This window comes from Aptenodytes forsteri, unplaced genomic scaffold, assembly GCF_000699145.1.
Source record: "Aptenodytes forsteri isolate BGI_AS27 unplaced genomic scaffold, ASM69914v1 Scaffold640, whole genome shotgun sequence".
Classification (NCBI taxonomy): domain Eukaryota; kingdom Metazoa; phylum Chordata; class Aves; order Sphenisciformes; family Spheniscidae; genus Aptenodytes; species Aptenodytes forsteri.
Genome location: NW_008794887.1, coordinates 482842 through 501350, shown reverse-complemented (window position 1 = coordinate 501350; position 18509 = coordinate 482842). Strand labels below are relative to the sequence as shown.

The following is an 18509-nucleotide window of genomic DNA, read 5'->3' as shown; positions in this document are numbered from 1 at the left end:
GCTTGCCCCGCACCACGGCTCGGAGCATGGGAAGCAGCGGGTTTGTGGGCAGAGCGCGAAGGGAAGGCAAAGGAGTGCAGCTGCCCAAAAGCAAAACAAAAGCCGCCCAAGGCCACGGGCAGCGGTGCAGGAGCTCCGGCCCCAGCTGGCACCGCGGGTGGGAAAGGTGTCGAGCAGCTCGCTTTTGGGAGGGCAGAGCTGCGGCGGATGGGGTGACGGGCACCAAGGTCAGGGCGACTGCAGCCTGCCCTACGGAAGAAACCTGCTTGCTACCTGCCAGGGAGCAGTTTAAAGCCCCTGGGAGCCTCCTGCGTGCTAGAGCACGGGAAATCGTGCTGATGCAGAAGCATCAGCAAAGCCTTTCCACCCTGGGAGTGCACCATGGGTGCTATTTTGGTGATTCTCCCAGTGAAAACCCACTCACAAAGCACCCGGCTCCCCCCAGGCCCCTCCTGGGGATGGCAGCAGAGCCGGGCTGTGAAAGGCAGCGGGAGCATCCCCCCACGCCGGCGGGGAAAGGAGCATCCCCAGTCCCTCCACACCTCCCTGGGAGTCTTATATAAAAGAGGTGGGATGGGGAACAGGGGAGACTTGGGGGCTTTTGTCTTTTATCTCCCCAGAGCTAAAAAAAGATACAATTAAGCGATTCTTTTAGCTCCTAAAACTCCCAACAATCCCTTTACTGTCAGCGCAGAAGCAGCTTCATTATATCTGCCTGGCTAGATAAGGATGCTTCTCTCCTCCTTCTCCCTGCTCTCTTCTTCTTGTCCCCATCCCTCCCTCCCTTCTTCCACACCCCTCTCCAATATTACCCTCCCCAGCTTTGCAGCCTGAATGCTCAGGGCTGAAGGGAGGGAGGGAGGAAGGGAGCCAAGAGGCCAGCAGTGTTTGGGGGACCCGGGCGAGGCGCGGAGCTGTCCCTCTGGACCCGGCTGGGGACAGGCACCGCAGTTATCCCACTGGAGTCGGCAAGCAGCGGAGCTGCTGGGTCTCGATGGAGAGCCGAGATGGCTGCAGGAAGAGGGGGAAGAGTTTAGGAGAGGAGTGAAGGGACCAGGGGCACAGAGGAGGGTGGCAGAAGGAGTTTGGAGGGAGCGGAGCTGGCAGAGCTGGGGGAGAGGAGCAGCTCTGGACCTCCTGCAGGGCACTTAAAAGAAAACAGGAGAAAAAAAGAAACAAGAAAAAAAAGTGTGGGGAAAGGATCCTGGCCCGGGACGGAGCAGGGCACTCTGCAGCTGTTCCTGTGCAAAACTCAAAGCCACCGGAGCTGGTCGCGCTCATTAATATTTCCACTCACTTCCTAAGACAGGCAGCAAGCCTGACCTGCAAAGGGACCCTCAGAGACGGAGCAGAGGGTTTGTCACAGCGGAAGGCAGTCGAGCCTCCACCGGCACCTCGCTCCTACCCATGCCGGGCTCTGAGGGCAGTGTCGGTCTCGACCTGAGAAGAAAGCAGCCATTTCAGGCCTGTTTCTGCCTGACCGCTCTGTACATCACACGCACCAGCACTCAGCAACCTGCAGTGCTCGGGGGTGTTTCAGCCATGGTAAGAATATTATTTGCAACAAGGAGATGGGGCAGTAGAAGGGGGGGGGTCCCTGAGCACCCTGCTGAGACGTGCGCGGGGCTCCTCTTCCCTCGACCTAGCGCCCAGCCCAGCTCAGCACGAGCTCTGCAGCCTGTCCTGGCAGAGAGGCCAGCCCCTCTCCCCCCCAAAAACCAGCCCGGACAGCCAGAACACAGCCCACAAGCACCGATACAGACCTGTACTCGCAGCTGGGATGGATAAGCCCTCGCTGTGCTAATGTCACAGGCAGCGCCGAGCCCCGAGCTCAGCCTCTCCCCAGGACTCCACCGTCACCAGGCGAAGCAGCCCGGGCCGTGCTGGGCAGCTGCTGCGGGGCTGGGGCCGGCGGCAGCCCCCGGACCCACCCAGCTCATGCTCCATCCTGCCCCATCGGCAGGGACGATGCACGGGAGCGTGTTCGGGCCGGCCGGGCATCGCCCTTGCACGGGTGGATGGAGCCCTGCAAAGGTCCCGGGCAGCCACGCTGCTCTGCCACGCTGCCACCTTCCCAGCTCCCGTCTGTTTGCAGCTCCTCTGCCGCACCACATGATGGGGATAAAGGCGAGGGCCCCCTAAAATCCACTCCGGCCAGCTTGGGAAACAGCTGGCATGGAGCTGGCAAGCCCAGCCCTGAGCAAAGCAGCGCAACCGGTTATTTACCGAGTACATAAACACCCGGCTCCAGCCTCTGGTTGGACACTGATCTGGATTAATTCCTCATAATCCCCCTCTCCATCATTTAATCCAGCATCTGACTACAGGTCCCATCTGGTGGTGTGCTGAGCTCTCGGGATGGGCACTGGAGCTCAGCACCCCGATGGTCCGGGCTGTGCTGCAGATGAGGAGACCCCACCAGCCACCAGCTGCAATGCTGGGAGCGGGGAAGGATGTTTCGGCATCACTGCTGCGCGGATGCTCGAGCCATCGCTGTGCTGTGCTGGGAGTCACCCTGGGCTCTTGCTGTGGGAGGCACAGCATCCCTCGGAGCCGGCGTTGGGAAGAGCCATGGGAGAGGGTAACGGGACCCCTCACGTGGGGCTCCCGCCTGATGCTTCTTGGACCCTTGCTCTCTACCACTCTTCTCCATCCCTGCCTGCCTCCCTATCTATATATATTAAAAAAAAACCTATAAAAAATAATAAAAATATCTATTTCTCTCAGGCATTACCTGCATCCCTACCCCTGCCTGCGTGCACATCCCCTTGCACTGGTGCTCGAGGCCTCCTGCCCTGAATTCCCAGACTTTGGCTCACGGGAGCTAGAGGGGACCATCCCTCCTGGCAGCGCGGGGACCATGACACCGCAGCGCACCCTCCGCAGGGCAGGGCCAGCATGCCAGCGGCTGGATGGGACAGTCAATATTTACAAGCTAGAGCTGAAGGGGAGCATCTCTGAAAGCCTCGTCCAGACCACTGCTCCCAGCCCGCACCATTCCCTGGGTTAAATGGATCTCAGAAACAAAGGGATGAGGGAAAGAACAGCGGGGACAGTCCCTTCGCCCTCTCCACACCTGGAAAAGCCTTTCCATGGACATTGCAGGTGTAACCCCCATCCCCAAACACACAGGCTCAGTGCTGCTTCACCAGGCTGCTCCGGGACAGAGCCGAGCCTCTTCCATCCCACCCTTTAGAAAAAAGTGTCTGTGCTAGGGGCGGTCGACGGGCAAAGCCTCTCCCTGTGGAGTGGGGAGATGCTCTCAACGCCCAGAGGAGGGGGCTGGGGACCCCAGCCCCGCTGGGACACCACCTGGGCCAGCAGTCCCTTAGGGTGTGCAGGGAAGCGGGGCCGGAGCCTCGGCCACTCGTCTCTGCGCTGCCAGCGAGGGTCAGCAGCGAATAAAGCTGTTAGCAAAGCTGGGAGAAAAACAACATCTGTCCCTCCTGCAGCTCTGCTTCTGTCAACATTTCCAAGGAAAATTTTAATTGAAATTTGAAACTTTTTTTTTTGAAGCAGCTCTGAGAGCTGTTAAAGAAACAGAGGCAGGGGAGGGAGGGATTTCCAGATACCTGTCCTGCAATGTCCCGTCCCGTCCCGTCCCCCCCGAGTTTCTCTGCCTTCTTGACCCCATCACAACATCACTGGGGGGTTTCAGCCAGGCCAGCCTGGTCCCACCTTTTTGCTTGGGGTTAATTCAGCCCAGGTCTCGGCAAAGTGGTACCTGTCCTTCCCTCCCTCCGAGATGCTGGGATGAGAGCCCAGCACCTCGGTCCCCTCCTGGGCCCCAGTAATGGCTGGAGGGGCTCCGGCAGGGGGGGGCTGTGCCATTAGTGCCCTGGGGTGTGGGACAGTGGAGCTTTGCAAAAATGAACTCCAGTTGGCGTCTGGAGAGCTCCTTTGAGATTCCCCAGCCTGCCCAGCTCACGCCGTCAGGAGCCTGGTCACCACCCAACACGGCGCTGACCCCTCTGCAAACAAACCGACGCCAGCGCATCACAAACTGCTCCATTCATTCATTCATTCCTAACGAACTCCACTCATCTTTAATTATTGATGCTCCCAGAGAGTGAGTCAGCAAAGAGCTGGCTGCTGTTTTGTAAGAGGAGCAGAGCCCAGGTAACGGGACACTTCCCCAGCAGACACCTCCTCACCTCGAGTCTGGCTGCAAATCCCTCCTGGGGAGCATCCCCGACCCCTGGGCATCACCTTGCCGCCGCCGCCGTCCCCCCAACCCAGGCATCAGCTCTCAAACCAGTTTCAGCCAGGGCAGCCCAGCTGTCCCAGTACTGCATGCACAGGGCTGTGGTGCCACCCTCTTCCCGCACGTCCCAGCTCAGGCGCTTGATCCCAGCGAGCAGGGGCTGAGCGGATGCAACTGAACCCCTCTGCATCCTTGTGCGGCGTTTCACACCAGCTCCACCAGCCAGGAGCGCTCAACTTCAGCAAAGCCTCCACGAAGGGAGGGACTTCCAGCAGCCCAGCTCCTGCCTCCCGAGACGGAGGAGCCAGGAGATGCCCAGCTGGAAAGAAAAGGAGGAAAAACTGGAGGTGACTGGGGCTGCAGCAGCAAAGGTGGAAGAAATGGGAGGCCCGGGGTGCTCTGAGCATCATACGAAGGGATATACTACGAGTCTCCCCCATCCAAGGGTGTTGTGGCCTCTCCATTCCCCGCCATCGGCCCCCACCCCTCTCACCCCGCCCGGGTCTCACGGCCAAATTAAAAGCGTACCGCTCACGTCAGCAATAATTCATCCAATGTCTAATGCTCAACATTTTGTCAGGATTATCCTGATTAACCCAGAATTAATCCTGATCTCAATGTTAACAGGATTAGCGTTAAAATCGGATTAGTTTTTTAAACCGGACCCCTTGACTAAAGAAAGGGGCCTTCCCCACCAGATGTGCACAGCCTGCTACTGGCAGCCAGATGTGAGCGGGACCCAGGCAGGAGCTCGCTACCCTGTGATGGGCCCCAGGCGCGGGTGAAACGGGGTACCCCTACAGCAAGCATCTCTGTGACACCAGCATCCGTCACACCTGCCCTGCAAAGCACATGAGCTGCCCGGCCCTCTGAAGGTGCTGAGCAAGAGCCCGACACTCAGATGTCATGCTTCCAAGCAGAAAACACCCTTTTGCCCTCGGACATGGCCCGTCCAGCTCCGCAGGGGACACGGGTGGCTGCTTGCCCCCTCTCTGCATTTTTTCCCCTTCCTGCTGGCACCAAGAGCCTCCCGCCTTCGCCTGCCTGATGAATATTTAAAAGCCTGGATCCTCTGCAACCTCATGAATATTGACAGCTGCTGGTTGCCTGCCACGGTGGCAGTCCCTCTCCGGGCACGGGCAGCAGGGTCAGCAGCGGTGGGCTCGGCACCAGCAGGGTTGTCGGCAGCACCTGCCTGGCAGAGGGGATCGGGATGCCTGCACGGGAGAAGGCAGCTCCAAGGGCTGTCCCCGCCGCACCGCACCATGAGTCCAGCCGTGCTGAGGACTCTGCGTTCAGCCCCCAAAACAGCCACTTTCTTCCCAAAAGCGCAGGGGTAGAGCAGTCTCGCCGCTAGCAGTGAGGCAGCAGAAGGTCCTGGTGTCCGGGGCAGGGCTGGCAGGATGCTGGAGCTGGGACCAGCCCCGGGGTGAGGGAACGCACCGTGCCCACTCATCCTCATCTCCCAGGGCTGGGTGCAAGCTTGGCTCCCGCGGGGAGGGTAATCATTAACCTCCTGGCAAAAGCAGCCGTGCTTTTGTTCCTGGAGTTGTTTTCCCCATGCCTCAAACAGGCATGTCCAGCCTGGCATCTGTGGGGAGAGGAGCATCCCTGCCGTGAGACCCTGGACAAATGGGCAGGGCGGGATCCAGAAATCGGCCTGATCCAGCACCTCCCCTGAGACTGAGGCGGTCCCAGGAGATGGATTATAGAGGGGTATGTGGCAGGAGATGCTTTTGGGGGTGAAGGTGCCAGTCCTGCCTCCATCCCTGCTACCTCGACCCCGCGTGGACGTTCACCCCAGCCATCCCCTTCCTCACCGGGGCTGAGCGGTGGCCGCGTTCAATCCCTGCTCTCTGGCGTCGCTGCCTTGTGTGACAGCATCTTCCAAAAATAAGCAAATTACTGCATCCCTCAGGGAGGCTGGCGGATGGGAAGCAAAGCCAAGTGTGAGAAAGCAGCAGAAAGGGGATGGGGGGAGAAGGGACAAGCCCTTGCTGGGGATCGCAGGGCTGCAGCCACCGAGGGAGGAGAGCCAGTACAGGCTGTAAAACAGCGGGGACACTCGGGTTAGCAGCATTAGTGACAGGGACTTCACAGTGACAGGTGACAAGGCTCAGCTCTTTGGCATCTGAGGCATGATTTGCTTTAACAGCTGTGTACAGGAAGACCGGGCTCTGGTTAACATAGGCGGGTGCCTCTCGGGGAAAAGGCTCGGAGGGGCCGGTTTGCAGTGCAAAAAAAGAAAAAAACACACCCAACTTCAGCAGCAACAGCTGTAGGTAAACAGAGCCCCAGATCTGGGACGCCAGCCCGGACACTGCTGCAGGTCATGCTGATGCATCTCCCCTGGGTACTCTCAGGCAAGTCACCTAGTCCCACCGCGCCTCGGTTTCCCCATTCCTACACTAAGGACGCTACTCTCATCCCTGCTGCGATAATAAATAGTGACAACACCCAGCATCAACAGATAACCAAGCACTGGAGAGCAGCTCCCGTGGACAAGTCAGAAAACCAGCAAGTGCCCCAAAAGCAGAGAGCAAGGCGGAGTTGGGAGCAGGTGCTCAGCAGCTGCTCTCCCCTCCCGGCTACACCCCAATGTCCTCCTCCTGCGAGCAATAAAATATTACGCAGTAAAAGCCGGTCCCCGAGGAGCGCGGCAGACGCGAAGGCCACCGGGAGGGCGTGGGGAGGAGGGCTGGTGCAGGAGCGGCAGGATTACAGGAGCTAAGCCTGCCTGGTATTTGCTCATCTCCTGCAAGTAAATACCGCTGCCTGCCTATAATATCGGCTCAGCAAACGCCTCAAGTCCCCAGCCCGCCGGTGCGATGGAAATGGCTTCCTGCTAACGAGACGAGGCACCCCTGGGAAGCCTCGTGCCCCGGCCACGCCGGAGGAAGTGGAGCCACAGCCTGAAGCACCGAGCAAGCCACCGACTGCTGCTGGAGCAGGAGCCGTGCAGTTACAGCACAAAGCGGGTGACACAGCCCTGGACGCTTGTTTTTAAAACAAAAATGTCCTGTCCCCCCCCCCTTTCTCCCTTCCACATCCTAGTCAATTTTTTTTCCCCATGAGCTTTTGCTTTAGTCCCTTTCATGTTCTTTTAAAGTCCTGCCACCAAAGGAGCTCATGTGAGGCTCTGCCTTCGGTTCTTCCCATTCCTCCTCCAGCCCACAAGTAACAGCAAGGAGCCAGCCCACCCCCTGCATTAGCACAGCGGGAGCCCCCAGCCCTCAGTACTGCCTCGCCGCTCTCTGTGGCAGAGCCCCCTCCCCGCTGCGTCCCTGGGGAGGGATTTGCCCCCCGGCCAGATCCAGCAACGGGTCCCTGGAACCCTCAAGCCCTGCAAACCATGGGGCTGAGATGCTCCTGCCCTGGCGAGGTTGACACCCAGAACATGGTTCTGAGTCACCCCAAAACAGCGGGGATGCAGGCTGTGAGCTGGGATGCGGTTTAGGTGATGGAAAGGCAGGTGGGTACCAGGCTGCCCCGTGCCTGGGGACTCAGGGACCAGCAGCAGCGCGACGATGGCCACAGAGTGGCTGGATCAATGGCTCCGTGTGAACACACAGCCCGACCCAGCTGGTGGGAAGGGACATTCGTGAGCTGAGCGGGGCTGGCTCAATCTAGAAGCAAGTGCAGAAATCCCAGGGATGTGCTGGGGCGTGGGGCAGGAGGACAGAGCAGGGCAGAGGGCAGCGGCAGGACCCGCAGACACAAGGGGATGCAGAGGATGAAACGGTGGGGACAGCGTAATCTCCTGGACCCCTCTCCGCGACGATGGCACCGCCACCGACATACAAGAGCATCTGCTCCTCTCCAGCACTGAGACCGACAAACACAGCAATGCAGGGCCCCCCTTTCCCCCAAAGCCCACGCCTGGAGAGCCCCAAATCGCAGCCAGCACCTGCCTTCGCCTGTCCCCAGGCAGATGGGGGATGCCAGGGCAGGAGGAGCGCAGGTCCTGCCCTGGGCGCCGGTCAGCAGCTGCAGCAGCAGCACGCCGCGTCCCTGGGTGTCCCTGGGAATTTGGCACAGCCCTTCCCACCATCTGATCTCCTCCCTCCATCCCCCATCAGTTGGGGCTCTGGCTGCAGCCCCCCCCACCTGCCTTCGCCTGTCCCCAGGCAGATGGGGGATGCCAGGGCAGGAGGAGCGCAGGTCCTGCCCTGGGCGCCGGTCAGCAGCTGCAGCAGCAGCACGCCGCGTCCCTGGGTGTCCCTGGGAATTTGGCACAGCCCTTCCCACCATCTGATCTCCTCCCTCCATCCCCCATCAGTTGGGGCTCTGGCTGCAGCCCCCCCCTCTTTGGCTGAGGGATGGAGAAGGGCGGGCTCGGCACCCCCAGCAGCGGAGGGCGGCAGCTGGACACAGACAGGGAACCTAAAGGGTCATGAAAGTTTTATTTTGGGGAGAGAGCGGGGCGGGGGGGCGGCGGGAGGGGAGGCAGCTTTCCCAGCTGAAGGCCAAGCCTGCAGCTACAGAAGACCCCAGGGGACACAGGTGGCTGCAGTGGCCTCGAGGAAGCCCCCAGCACCTGCTTGCCAGGATCAGCCTCCCCGCAGGGCTCTCTCCATGACAAGCCATCCCCAGCTGCCTCTGGCTCATGCCCCACTTGGTAGCGGGGTCAGGCAGCTGGGGGCCTCCCTCGGCCGGGAAGCAGAGGGTGATTTAACCCGTAACGCATTTCCACAGCAGATACAGCCGGGGAAGATGCTCCGCTTGCAATGCGAAGTACTTCCAGGCTTGGGTGGAAAAATATGCAGTTATAGAAAACAAAACCCTCTGTGGCTGCAAACTCCCAGCCGCTGCCGAGGAGGACCCCTCTGGGGTGGGTGGACCCCTAAAGTTCATCCCCACTTTATGTCTTACTCACAAAAAATGGGGGGAAAAAAAAAAAATTTGAGGCTTTTGTGGCTGCCCGCCCCGCCCCGTCCCAGGAATGTCCCCGAGAGCACGTGGCTGAAACTGGCCGGTGAGAACTCGGACAGCTGAATATTCAGGGAGCCGCTGCTCACACGTGTTTTACGCTGCAAGTACTTCAAGAATGAAAACTCGGAACAAGTGCACATATTATGCATTTTACGACTCCTCCGCTCTCCGCTGCCAACCAAGGAAAGCGCTTGTTTTTTCCACAGGAAGAGCAAACCCACCAGGGACAACACGCCAAGGTCATCCAGCAACACGCCTGACCTTGAAGTGTTGCCACCGCATCCCTGGGCGAGGAGGAGGGAGGAAGGGGAGTTGCGATGACATGCGTACTTCACCCTGCCAGACAATAAGGCAACTGTTTGCAAGGTGCTGGCAGGAATCACCAGGCAGGCACAGACCCTCGGCGCTGCCAGGAGACTCCCATCAGGGTCCCCTTTGTGTAGCCTGGAAGAGGTGGGTTTAGGCACAAAGATCCCGGTGCAATAAAGCAAACACTAATGCTTTCTCCATTCTGCCGCTCGTGCAGCAGCCTCCTGACGAACAGGCTGGTACCGTAACACCCAAGAGACAGAGCAGAGGATGGAGACAGAGATGCGATGGCCAACGCAGGACAGAGCTGCCCCTTCCCCTCCCGCGGGGCTCAACACCACCAGCCGAACAGATAACTTTGCTGTCTGGTCTAGAGGTCCCTGGACACGCCAAACACAAGCCGGTCTCTGGGGTCTGGCACGGCATTTGTGTTGGAAAGCCCGTTCCTCCTCCCTCTCCGCCAACCCCACCTCCTGCAAGGTGCAGGCACAGCCCAGCTTTAGGGAGCAGCACGCCAGCACCCCCTGTCCTGAGACACACACCCCCCCCCTCGAGTCTCCTGCCCTCGCACATCAGCGTGGGATCAGCCTGGGCTCTCCGGGGAACGAGGGGCTCAGGAGAGGGAGATGAGGAGCCCGAAGGGGGAAGCCAAATGCAGGTAAGTGACCGACACACCGTGCGATGGAAAGCGCGGCAGGTCCCAGAGCTCGGCAGGGCCACGGATGGGAAGGACAGGCTCTGCTCGGCAGCTCTCCTCCTCCGACGAGGAAGACAGGCTCTGCTCGGCAGCTCTCCTCCTCCTCCTCCGACGAGGAGGCTGGAAATCAGAGCAACCCTTGTATCTCTGCCTGCGAGCAGGCACCTGGATGGAGCTCCGCAGGTGGATTTCCAAGCCCATCCGGAACAGGCTCTTTTCTGTCCTTTTCCCAGAATTAAGGTCTCTGCTGCAATGAAATAACTCTAAAGCAGCAGGATTTGACTGTGGGGTGATAGTGGTCTAAACGAGGGCAGGAAACAGATTCATCCCTCTCAGAGAACAGGTTTGTCTGCGCAACAACTCAACCCAAAAGCATAAGATCCTTCCCATGAGCTTGAACTGCTGCTGAGCTGAGAACAAACTATTTTGGCACAGGAATCCTCAACAAAAAACCCGAGCTCCCACCCCCTGACACAGACACAGAGATGAGGCAAGGGTGGAAAAGTGCATGCATTTCAAACGGAAGCATGAAAAATCAGAAATACTGACCTTAAAGCTCCAGTAGTTGGGTTGCTAACAAAAAATAAAACAACAAAACAAAAGAAAACAAAAAATACCATTAAGATTCTGGTTTGACTTTTGTTTTCCTTTTGAGAATTGTTGACTTTAAACTGCAACATTAAACCTGCTCTCGTTTCTGCTTAAAGTCCCCTCCCAACGGGTTGCTTAAGTTTCATGCTGCTAAGGGCTGGCAAAGGGGAAGCAGGATCATGCAAGCAGGCAGGGACTGCAATGGGTATCGAATGCAGAGCGGGGTGCAAGGTAACTGAAGCAGAGCAAAGGGGGGAGCAGGACAGCAGCCCAGCATCACAGCTGGAGTCACCGGTATGCCCACACCATCCCAGCACGTGCTGGTCAGGCTGCTGCCCTGGGAGTTGGTGCTGGAAGCCAGAATCATTTTCATTTTTAAAGGGATCTTCCAATCCCCCCTCTTTGCCCCTGCTACCTCCCTCTGTTGCTTCTTCGCAGCATCTCCACCGGTGTCAAGCCAATGTGCTACAGCGAATGACAGACGCTGGCATCATTTACAGCCCAGCAAGCTGGAGAGCTTGGGAGCTTTCTTCTCCCAAGCCACCCACTGATAATCACCAGTGGGAGATTGCACCGAAAGTCCCGAGGATGCTCAGAGCTGCGGCTCACCGCAATACCCACCGTTGGGCAGCGGAGCGGTGCGTGGGTTAGAGACTCGGGCCCCCTCCCAGGGCAGCACCGGGCTCACACAACCAGGACGGGGCTGCAGGAGCCCAGCAAGTCCTCAGAGGACAACACGGGGACTGAGAGCGCACCAGGACCGAGCACCCCCAGCACACTGTGCCACCGGACAGGGACAGGCGAGCTCCCCGCTGCTGCGGGCGAAGCAAAACACTTCAGAGCAGGGCATGCGCTTGGCACAGCAGCATCGCAAGCAGCTTCACCCCGGCCCCGGGACTGGTCCCCTAATGCCTGCACAGCCCAGCCTGGGCAGCAGCACCCCGGCTCCAGCGGTACCCTGAGACTGTGTTTGAGGAGGCAGCGTACCCAGCAAGAGGGAAGTTAGAGCTGGTGACAAGAAGCGTGATCCACCTTGCTGGAAGGGGAAGCATTTTGGTATCACCGAGACGTGCAGCTGATGGGTGGGGTGGGAGAAATGGGTGCAGAGCAGCTTTTGTCCCAACGGTCTTTTTATTTGGATCAAAGTTCTTGACTGTTCTTTTCTCCCCTTTCACGCCCACCTATCACCTTGCTTTTTTACAGCATTTATTTCCCCACCACAATCACTGTGGCTGCAAACCTACTTTGTTACTTAGAGGACTATTATTGTTATTGTTTTAAATAGAAAGCAAGCTCCTGCACCAAGTTCCCAGTCCCCATCAGTCCCTACAATGCCCGGTGGCTGCCATGGAGTCTCCTACCGCAGTGCTCTGGGAGCAGGGAAAGAAAGAAGTTGCAATAACGTTAGACCATCACGGAGTATTTATCCAAGGACTTTAACAATCCACTAGCAGATTTGCTGCTGGGGTATTAACCCGTCTGCTGACAAGGTAAACAGAGGTCTAGTCTATGTGTATAAACACAAATTCACTTGTTAGACTCGTCTCAAGCATCAGTAGGATGCTCTTATTCCAATTCAAGATGCAGTCCACATTAATATTCCATAAGACATCAGTAGGCCCAGACCAAGTTCTGCCTCAACCAAACCAAAACTGTTTTAAAAGTGATTTAAGTCAAACGAGCGCAGTGTTTTCATGCAGACAAGCCTCAAGGCACAAAGGTCTTTTCCAAGGGCACACCATGACTCAAGCAGAACCCGAAATAGAAGTCCAGAGCCGTGATTACCAGGCACTATTAGATAACAACCAGCAGCATCCGAGCCTATCCTGAGCACGTAAAGCTTTTCCAAAACACCGGGAGCTTGAAACCGAGAAACTGCCTCAGAATGCCTTTTGGTACTAAACGAAGCCATCCATCGTATCAAGCAATTAACATGCCAGCCGCAGCAAGCAGCTCTTTGCAGCCTGAGCTCCCGGTGCAAGATACTAGGCGCAAGGCAAGGCTGGCAGCGCCGGTACCTGCCCGGCCGTGCACGGGAGCAAAGTCCAAATTGCAGCATTGCCACGTGTCAAGCCAAAGCATCTGGCCCTGGGTAGAAGCTCAGGCTGCTGCAGCCGCACGCCCGGCAGCGTGCTCCTCCTCGGCTAGAGGAGCCGCGGAAAACAACAGTCCATCTCACTGTCTCCGAGAGGTGAGCAGGATTGCATCAGCTCCTGAAGGGTTTGACATGCCGTGCCTTGATTCGGAAACGTTAAGCTGCGCAGGGCAGCAGTTTTGTAACTGTGCTTCTCCTTGGCAGCCCTCATCCAAACTCCCCAAGGCCAGACTCGGATGCCGCCTCCCAGGAAAGGCTGCGCGAGGGACCCTTAACAAATCACAGCCGATTTCAAATGGACAGGAGTAAATCCTTCATCCCCTTCCCTTGCCAGACTTGCCCCCTCTAGCAGCCACCTCACCACCAGTACACCCAGGCAAGGAAGGGGGACAAGAGACCCCCCCCCACCCGGGGAGGGCAGGGCCAGAGATGCCTGGTCCCTGGAGGCATGGATATGCTGCCTTCACACCGAGGGGATGCTCACCCCCCTCTTAACTCCTTTGTGCTTTGAATGGCTGCAATGGGCCTCCACTATGGGATTGGATATTTTGGCCAAATACTCCAAGCACTGCCGGGGAGAGTTGTGGCCAAACCAGTCCGTCCCAGTCCCTGAAGGGCCTCGACCCAGTCTGTGGCAGGAGATGATGCTCCTGATTTTTTCCTTCTGCGACTTTTTTTTCCCTCCACGCTCTTTATTTTGCTGTTGAAGAGTCTCAGTAATTTTCCTCAGACCCTGATATTGCTGATCCTATCTCATGCCAGCCCTTGGTATGTATTTTATTTATTATTTTAGGATGACTGGACAGGCTTATCACAAAGTCCATAAATTACATCCCCACCGCACACAACCACTCCACATCAAACTGGCGATGAGCTTGTCTGAGCCCCAAGTGCCGTGGGAGGGAATCAAGAATATTCTGGAAGAGATTTGGGCAGGTTAGCGTGACCCAGAGCGTGCGCCAGGACGGCACAGCACGGCACCCACCCTCTCCCAGGTCCCTGGATCCGGCCCCAGAAAAGCCCCTTCGCTGGCAGCCCCGGGAACGGTGTGGGACCCCCAAGCAGAGCTCGCTCTGCCTGCAGCGGGGCTGCTGCCGCCGGCCAGGCTACGGGCTGGAGATGGGGGCTAGGGGATGCGCTGCCTGCCCTGCCCGTACCCTGCCGAGAAGCAGGACTCTCCAGGGCCGACAATCTGGTGCTGTCTGCCAGGGCCAAGTGGGCGATGGACACCACCACGCAGACCTTTCGGGGGGGCTCCATCTGTCCTTGCAGGCGCTGCTGCCGCACCGGGCTTGGCAGGAGCAGGGCTCAGCGCCGGCGCTTTGCCCAGCCCGTCCTGCCGTTTGCTCGTCCTCCACCCACCCCAAATCTCCCAAAGCAAAGAGGACGCGTTCCCCCGGCACAGGTACCCCGCTCCAGGCACAGGCTGCACCCAAGGAGATGGCAGTGACAGGGGACCAGGGCAGCACAAGCAGCCACAGCCTTAAATGCAGCCGCCTCCCACCAGCTCCCCCAAAGCCAGGGGACAGAGCAGGGACAGCCCGAGCACTGCGCCCAGCTCCCCTGCAAGCACCAAGGCAGCCGGCCAGGCTGGCAAGGGTGGATTTGTACAAAGAGAAGGGAAGAGGAGAGGGCCAAGGTAGAATTAACATATCGCTGGCTCTTCAAAAGCATCAAAGGGAGATAATGGTCTGAGAGAGGATTTGAAGCGACAGCCTTGTTACAACCGATAAAACAGGCAGCTCGCTTGCAGCAGAGCTGTGCAGAAGGTATGAAGAATTACAAAGGCTGAGATTATAATTACAATGAAAGTCATGTCCATGATGCTGCAAAATGATGGACTAACTAGGACTGGGGCCCCCCCCCAAAGCACGGACATGTGCACACACGTGTGCGCTTAGGAGCTGGAGCACGCGTGCAAGCACAAAATGGGGGTTGAGATGCCCCTGTGAGCCCACGGCCATGAGGGAACCCAGGCACACACGAATGCTCAGAGATGCACCTGCATACACACACATGCACGCTGCAGAAGAGAGGAAAACCAGAGCTGGGGGGAACGTAGAGAAGAACATTTTGTAGTTAAGTTAAAAAAAAAAAAAATAGTCTTTGTGATTGTCCCAGGAGAAGACCAGGAGGTAAATGAAATCCAAGTGAGTCACTGCCTTGACCAAGGCAGACTTCCCCTGGTTAGCAATTATAACACAAATCTGTTAGTGATTAACAAGACAGGACCAAATGCGTCCCTCTAAAATGGACAGCAGCAGCATCCCCAGCACACTCCACCGAAGGGAGGGACAGAGGCAGTTTCATTGGCTTTTTAATTAACTCATTTTCAGGAGTTCCAGTTTCTGATAGAGTCCCCCTCAGGCATAATGTCTTGACAAACAAAAATCTCCCTGAAAAATAACAGTAAAGTGAATTTAATCTCTTTCTCCTTATTAAAGTTTTTTAATGCTTTTCAGCACAAGAGAAACTGAATTAAAGTAGAAATAGCAAAATGATAAGATAGAGTCAAATGCAAACAGTAACCAGACAGAGTGAAGAGCGACACAGACACTGTGCATTGCAGATATTGTCATCCGAGGTCTCGGCAATTATTGCAAAAGGACCTCTCAAACCTGAGCACCCCAGCGCACAGGAGAGAGGCCAGCGCGAGACAAGACGGGATGCAGGAGCCCTGGGTCTGCTTCCCATCAGACCTGGGCTCCTAAGGGGCCTCGGTGAGTCATCCAACCCAGACCCCACCATGAAAAGGGCACCACGGTGCTTGCTTTGCCGCTTCTCTTTCAGGCACAGGCATCTTTAGGCAGGGGCTTGGCTTTTACTACACCTCTCTCCAGTCCCCAGCCCGAAGAGGCTCTGATGGCCGTCAAGAGATGTCATCAGAGATGCCATAGCAGGTTGTCACAGCGACCTGATGGCAGGCATCACCGACAGGCCCCTGGCCCGGCTGCACTGCTCAAAGTTTACCTGCAGGACTGCACCGTCCCTCCGTCTGCCCACAGACCAGCCTTCCCTCCCAGAGAGGTTCACCAACTCTCCAGCAGCAATTATAGCCTTGACCTACAAGGCAGCATCTCTGAGGCAGCCCAAGTGATATTAGAGCACAAATGCCCTTGGACATCAGTGGATTTGCACTCCTGACCCTTACTCAAGCCCCCTCCTTTCCTGATGCCAATACAAAGCAAATCAGCAACAACATCTGTTTATAGCAATGCACCCCGGAGTAGTGATGCATTAGGACAAATGCTCTGCCGAGGATCAGCCATGCAACTGCCTGCTTGGGCTTTAAAATCTCCCTTCTGTGGCCTCCACGTCCAAGGTCAGGGACCCCTCTTGTGCTGCAGGTTCCCTGGGGTCCGGGCTTGGTGCTCAGCACATCCTCAGCCTGCTCATGACAGGGAGAGGGGGTCTCTGCCCCATCGCTGCCTGGGCCCCATGCCGGCAGGAGCAGGCAGCGGCAGTGCACCCCAGCATAGGAGCCAAGGTCTCCTCCACCCTCCGTCCTGCTCCTGGGGTGTGGGAAGGGCGGTCGGGGAGCAGGGCCAAAGGTTTTTGGGGGAAGGCAGGGAAACCAGGCAGAAGTTGGGCAGATCAGATTGCAGAGTCGCTATAGCAACGGCACGGCGTAGGTGGACCAACACAATAGGGACGTGCAAGGTAAACCCGGCAGCAAGCAGGCAGCAAGCAGGCAGCAAGCATCCATCCGCTCCCCGTTGCACACTGCTGGGGACCTGCCAGGGACAGCACCAGGGTTCGACCCCCGAGAGCTTTGGGGTGACCTCCACCCTCCGTCAGGTGCCTCCAAACCCAGGGAAGCTCATCCCTGCTGGCAAATCCCTGGGAGACCCCATGCCAAGGGCGAGCAGGGCCGGATCCTCCGCAGGGTCCCCTGGATCTCTAGGACATGCAGATCTGTCAGCACTGCAACCATCTCCCCATGGGGCTACAGCTCGTGACACGAGCCCTGCCTCCCACCGCAGGGTCCCTGAGGGGGGGGTACCAGCACCGCGGGGTGCAGCGGAGGGTGCTGCCCCCACCCAGCCAGCAGCAAAGCTGGAGGGGGGCAGAGGCAGAGGGCATCGACACACAGCCGCTGATGGAGAGCAACCTGCTCTTCTCCACTCCCTGCCTAATGCTGCCAGCACCACCGGAGCCAGGTCTGCATTAGCAGCGGGGACAGAAGAGCTGCCTTGCTGGCTGCTGCAGCTTTTTGGCGTTCGCTCTCCTAACCCCGCTCAGCGTCAGCCCAGCGCCGTGACACTGGGGGAGGCAGCAGCCCGAGGCCACCTCGCAAGGAGCCCCGAGGCCGCCGGCAGAAGGACCCAAATTTGGGTTAGGAACAGCAGGAAACTTTGGGCGGCGGGGCAGGGATGAACGCACGCGTTCATGTCGTCGCATCCGTGTGTGCCGGAGAGGCAGGAATACGCGCTCCCCTTCCAGGGTGGCAGCCCCGATGGCAGCGCCGGCACCGCTCTCCCCTGAACCGCGGTGAGGAATGGGGGAATGCTGGGAGCCCAAGCACGCCAAGGGGAGCGCACCAGGCACATCCCACCTGCTGCTGGGATGGAGTCGGATCCAATCCCTGCTGGACTATACCATGGGCTCATTAATGCCCTCCCCAGGGCTGCCATCGCTGTCACCAATGCGGCCGTATTTATTACCCACTTCTCAGGGACTTCAAGACCCGCTTCCCCCCTGCTCTGTGCACAAAGCCCAAGGAGAAGTGGGGTGACCCACAGACCTTTCCATGACTCCCAGTGACCTGATTCCCAGTGAAACCGTGGGCCAGGTCTCTTTTAATCAGCCAGGAATTGCTCCCAGCAGGGGAAAAATAAGAGAATCAATACAGACAGCTCTGGCTGCAGTCATAGGGACACACACACACACTCGTTCATGTTATTCCCGACAGCCACGCACGCTCTCCTCCACCATTGCAGCAGTTTGCAACGGTTCACAATGCACTCCACCTCTGGAGACCAAGATCTGACCCCGGGAAGAGCAACGAAGGGCCCCGCTTCTTGCTCCCACTGCCCCAGCGAGCTCCCACCAACCGGTTCACTTTGGGCAGCGTTCGCAACCCACCACCAGTGCTGATTTTGCAAAATCAGTGTCCAGGTACCCCATGCCTGCCTGTGCGGGGGCACCCCCAGCCCGGCCAGGCACTCTGCGAGGCCAAGACGATGCCAACCTCACGCCAAGGCCACGGGCACCTCTCCATGTGCCCAGCTCCACCGCCTCTCGGGGGGCTGGAGCGAGACGCTGTCAAGCCGCTCCTCCCGTTCGTGGAGGTCCCGCTCCCCGGCTGGGTTGGGTACACGCCCGGGGGGTCCTCGCGGTGCCGGCAGGTCCCCCGCGGGAAGGATGCTCAGCCAAGCGAGCTGGAGGCGAGACAAGCTACCGCATGGCGCAGGGATGCTGCACGCCCAGGCCACCATCTGCCCCTCTCCGGCTGCCCACACCGCAGCCCGAGAAGGGGAGAGGGGATCAGTGTCCCCTGCAGAGGGACAGGGACACGGGTGACAACGCGGGGCCGCCCTGGGAAGATGGGGGCTGCACAGTGGGGCTGGCAGGGGCACCGCAGGGGGTTTTGCACGGCCCCACGTGCACCCGGGGAAAGCAAGGTGAGCCCCCCCCCAGCTGCTGCACCAAAGGGCAACGCAGGGACGACGGCACCCACA

The 18509-nt window shown here is 58.3% G+C and overlaps 1 protein-coding gene across 1 annotated transcript in view; it reads right to left on the bottom strand.

Moving 5' to 3' along the window:
* Positions 1-18509, bottom strand: part of SRCIN1 (SRC kinase signaling inhibitor 1) — a 69924-nt gene that overhangs the window by 34081 nt on the left and 17334 nt on the right. Inside the window, exon 3 of the mRNA XM_019470898.1 lies at positions 10692-10715. Within this exon, the coding sequence (XP_019326443.1) occupies positions 10692-10715 (24 nt within the window). The remainder of the gene's footprint in view (positions 1-10691; positions 10716-18509) is intronic.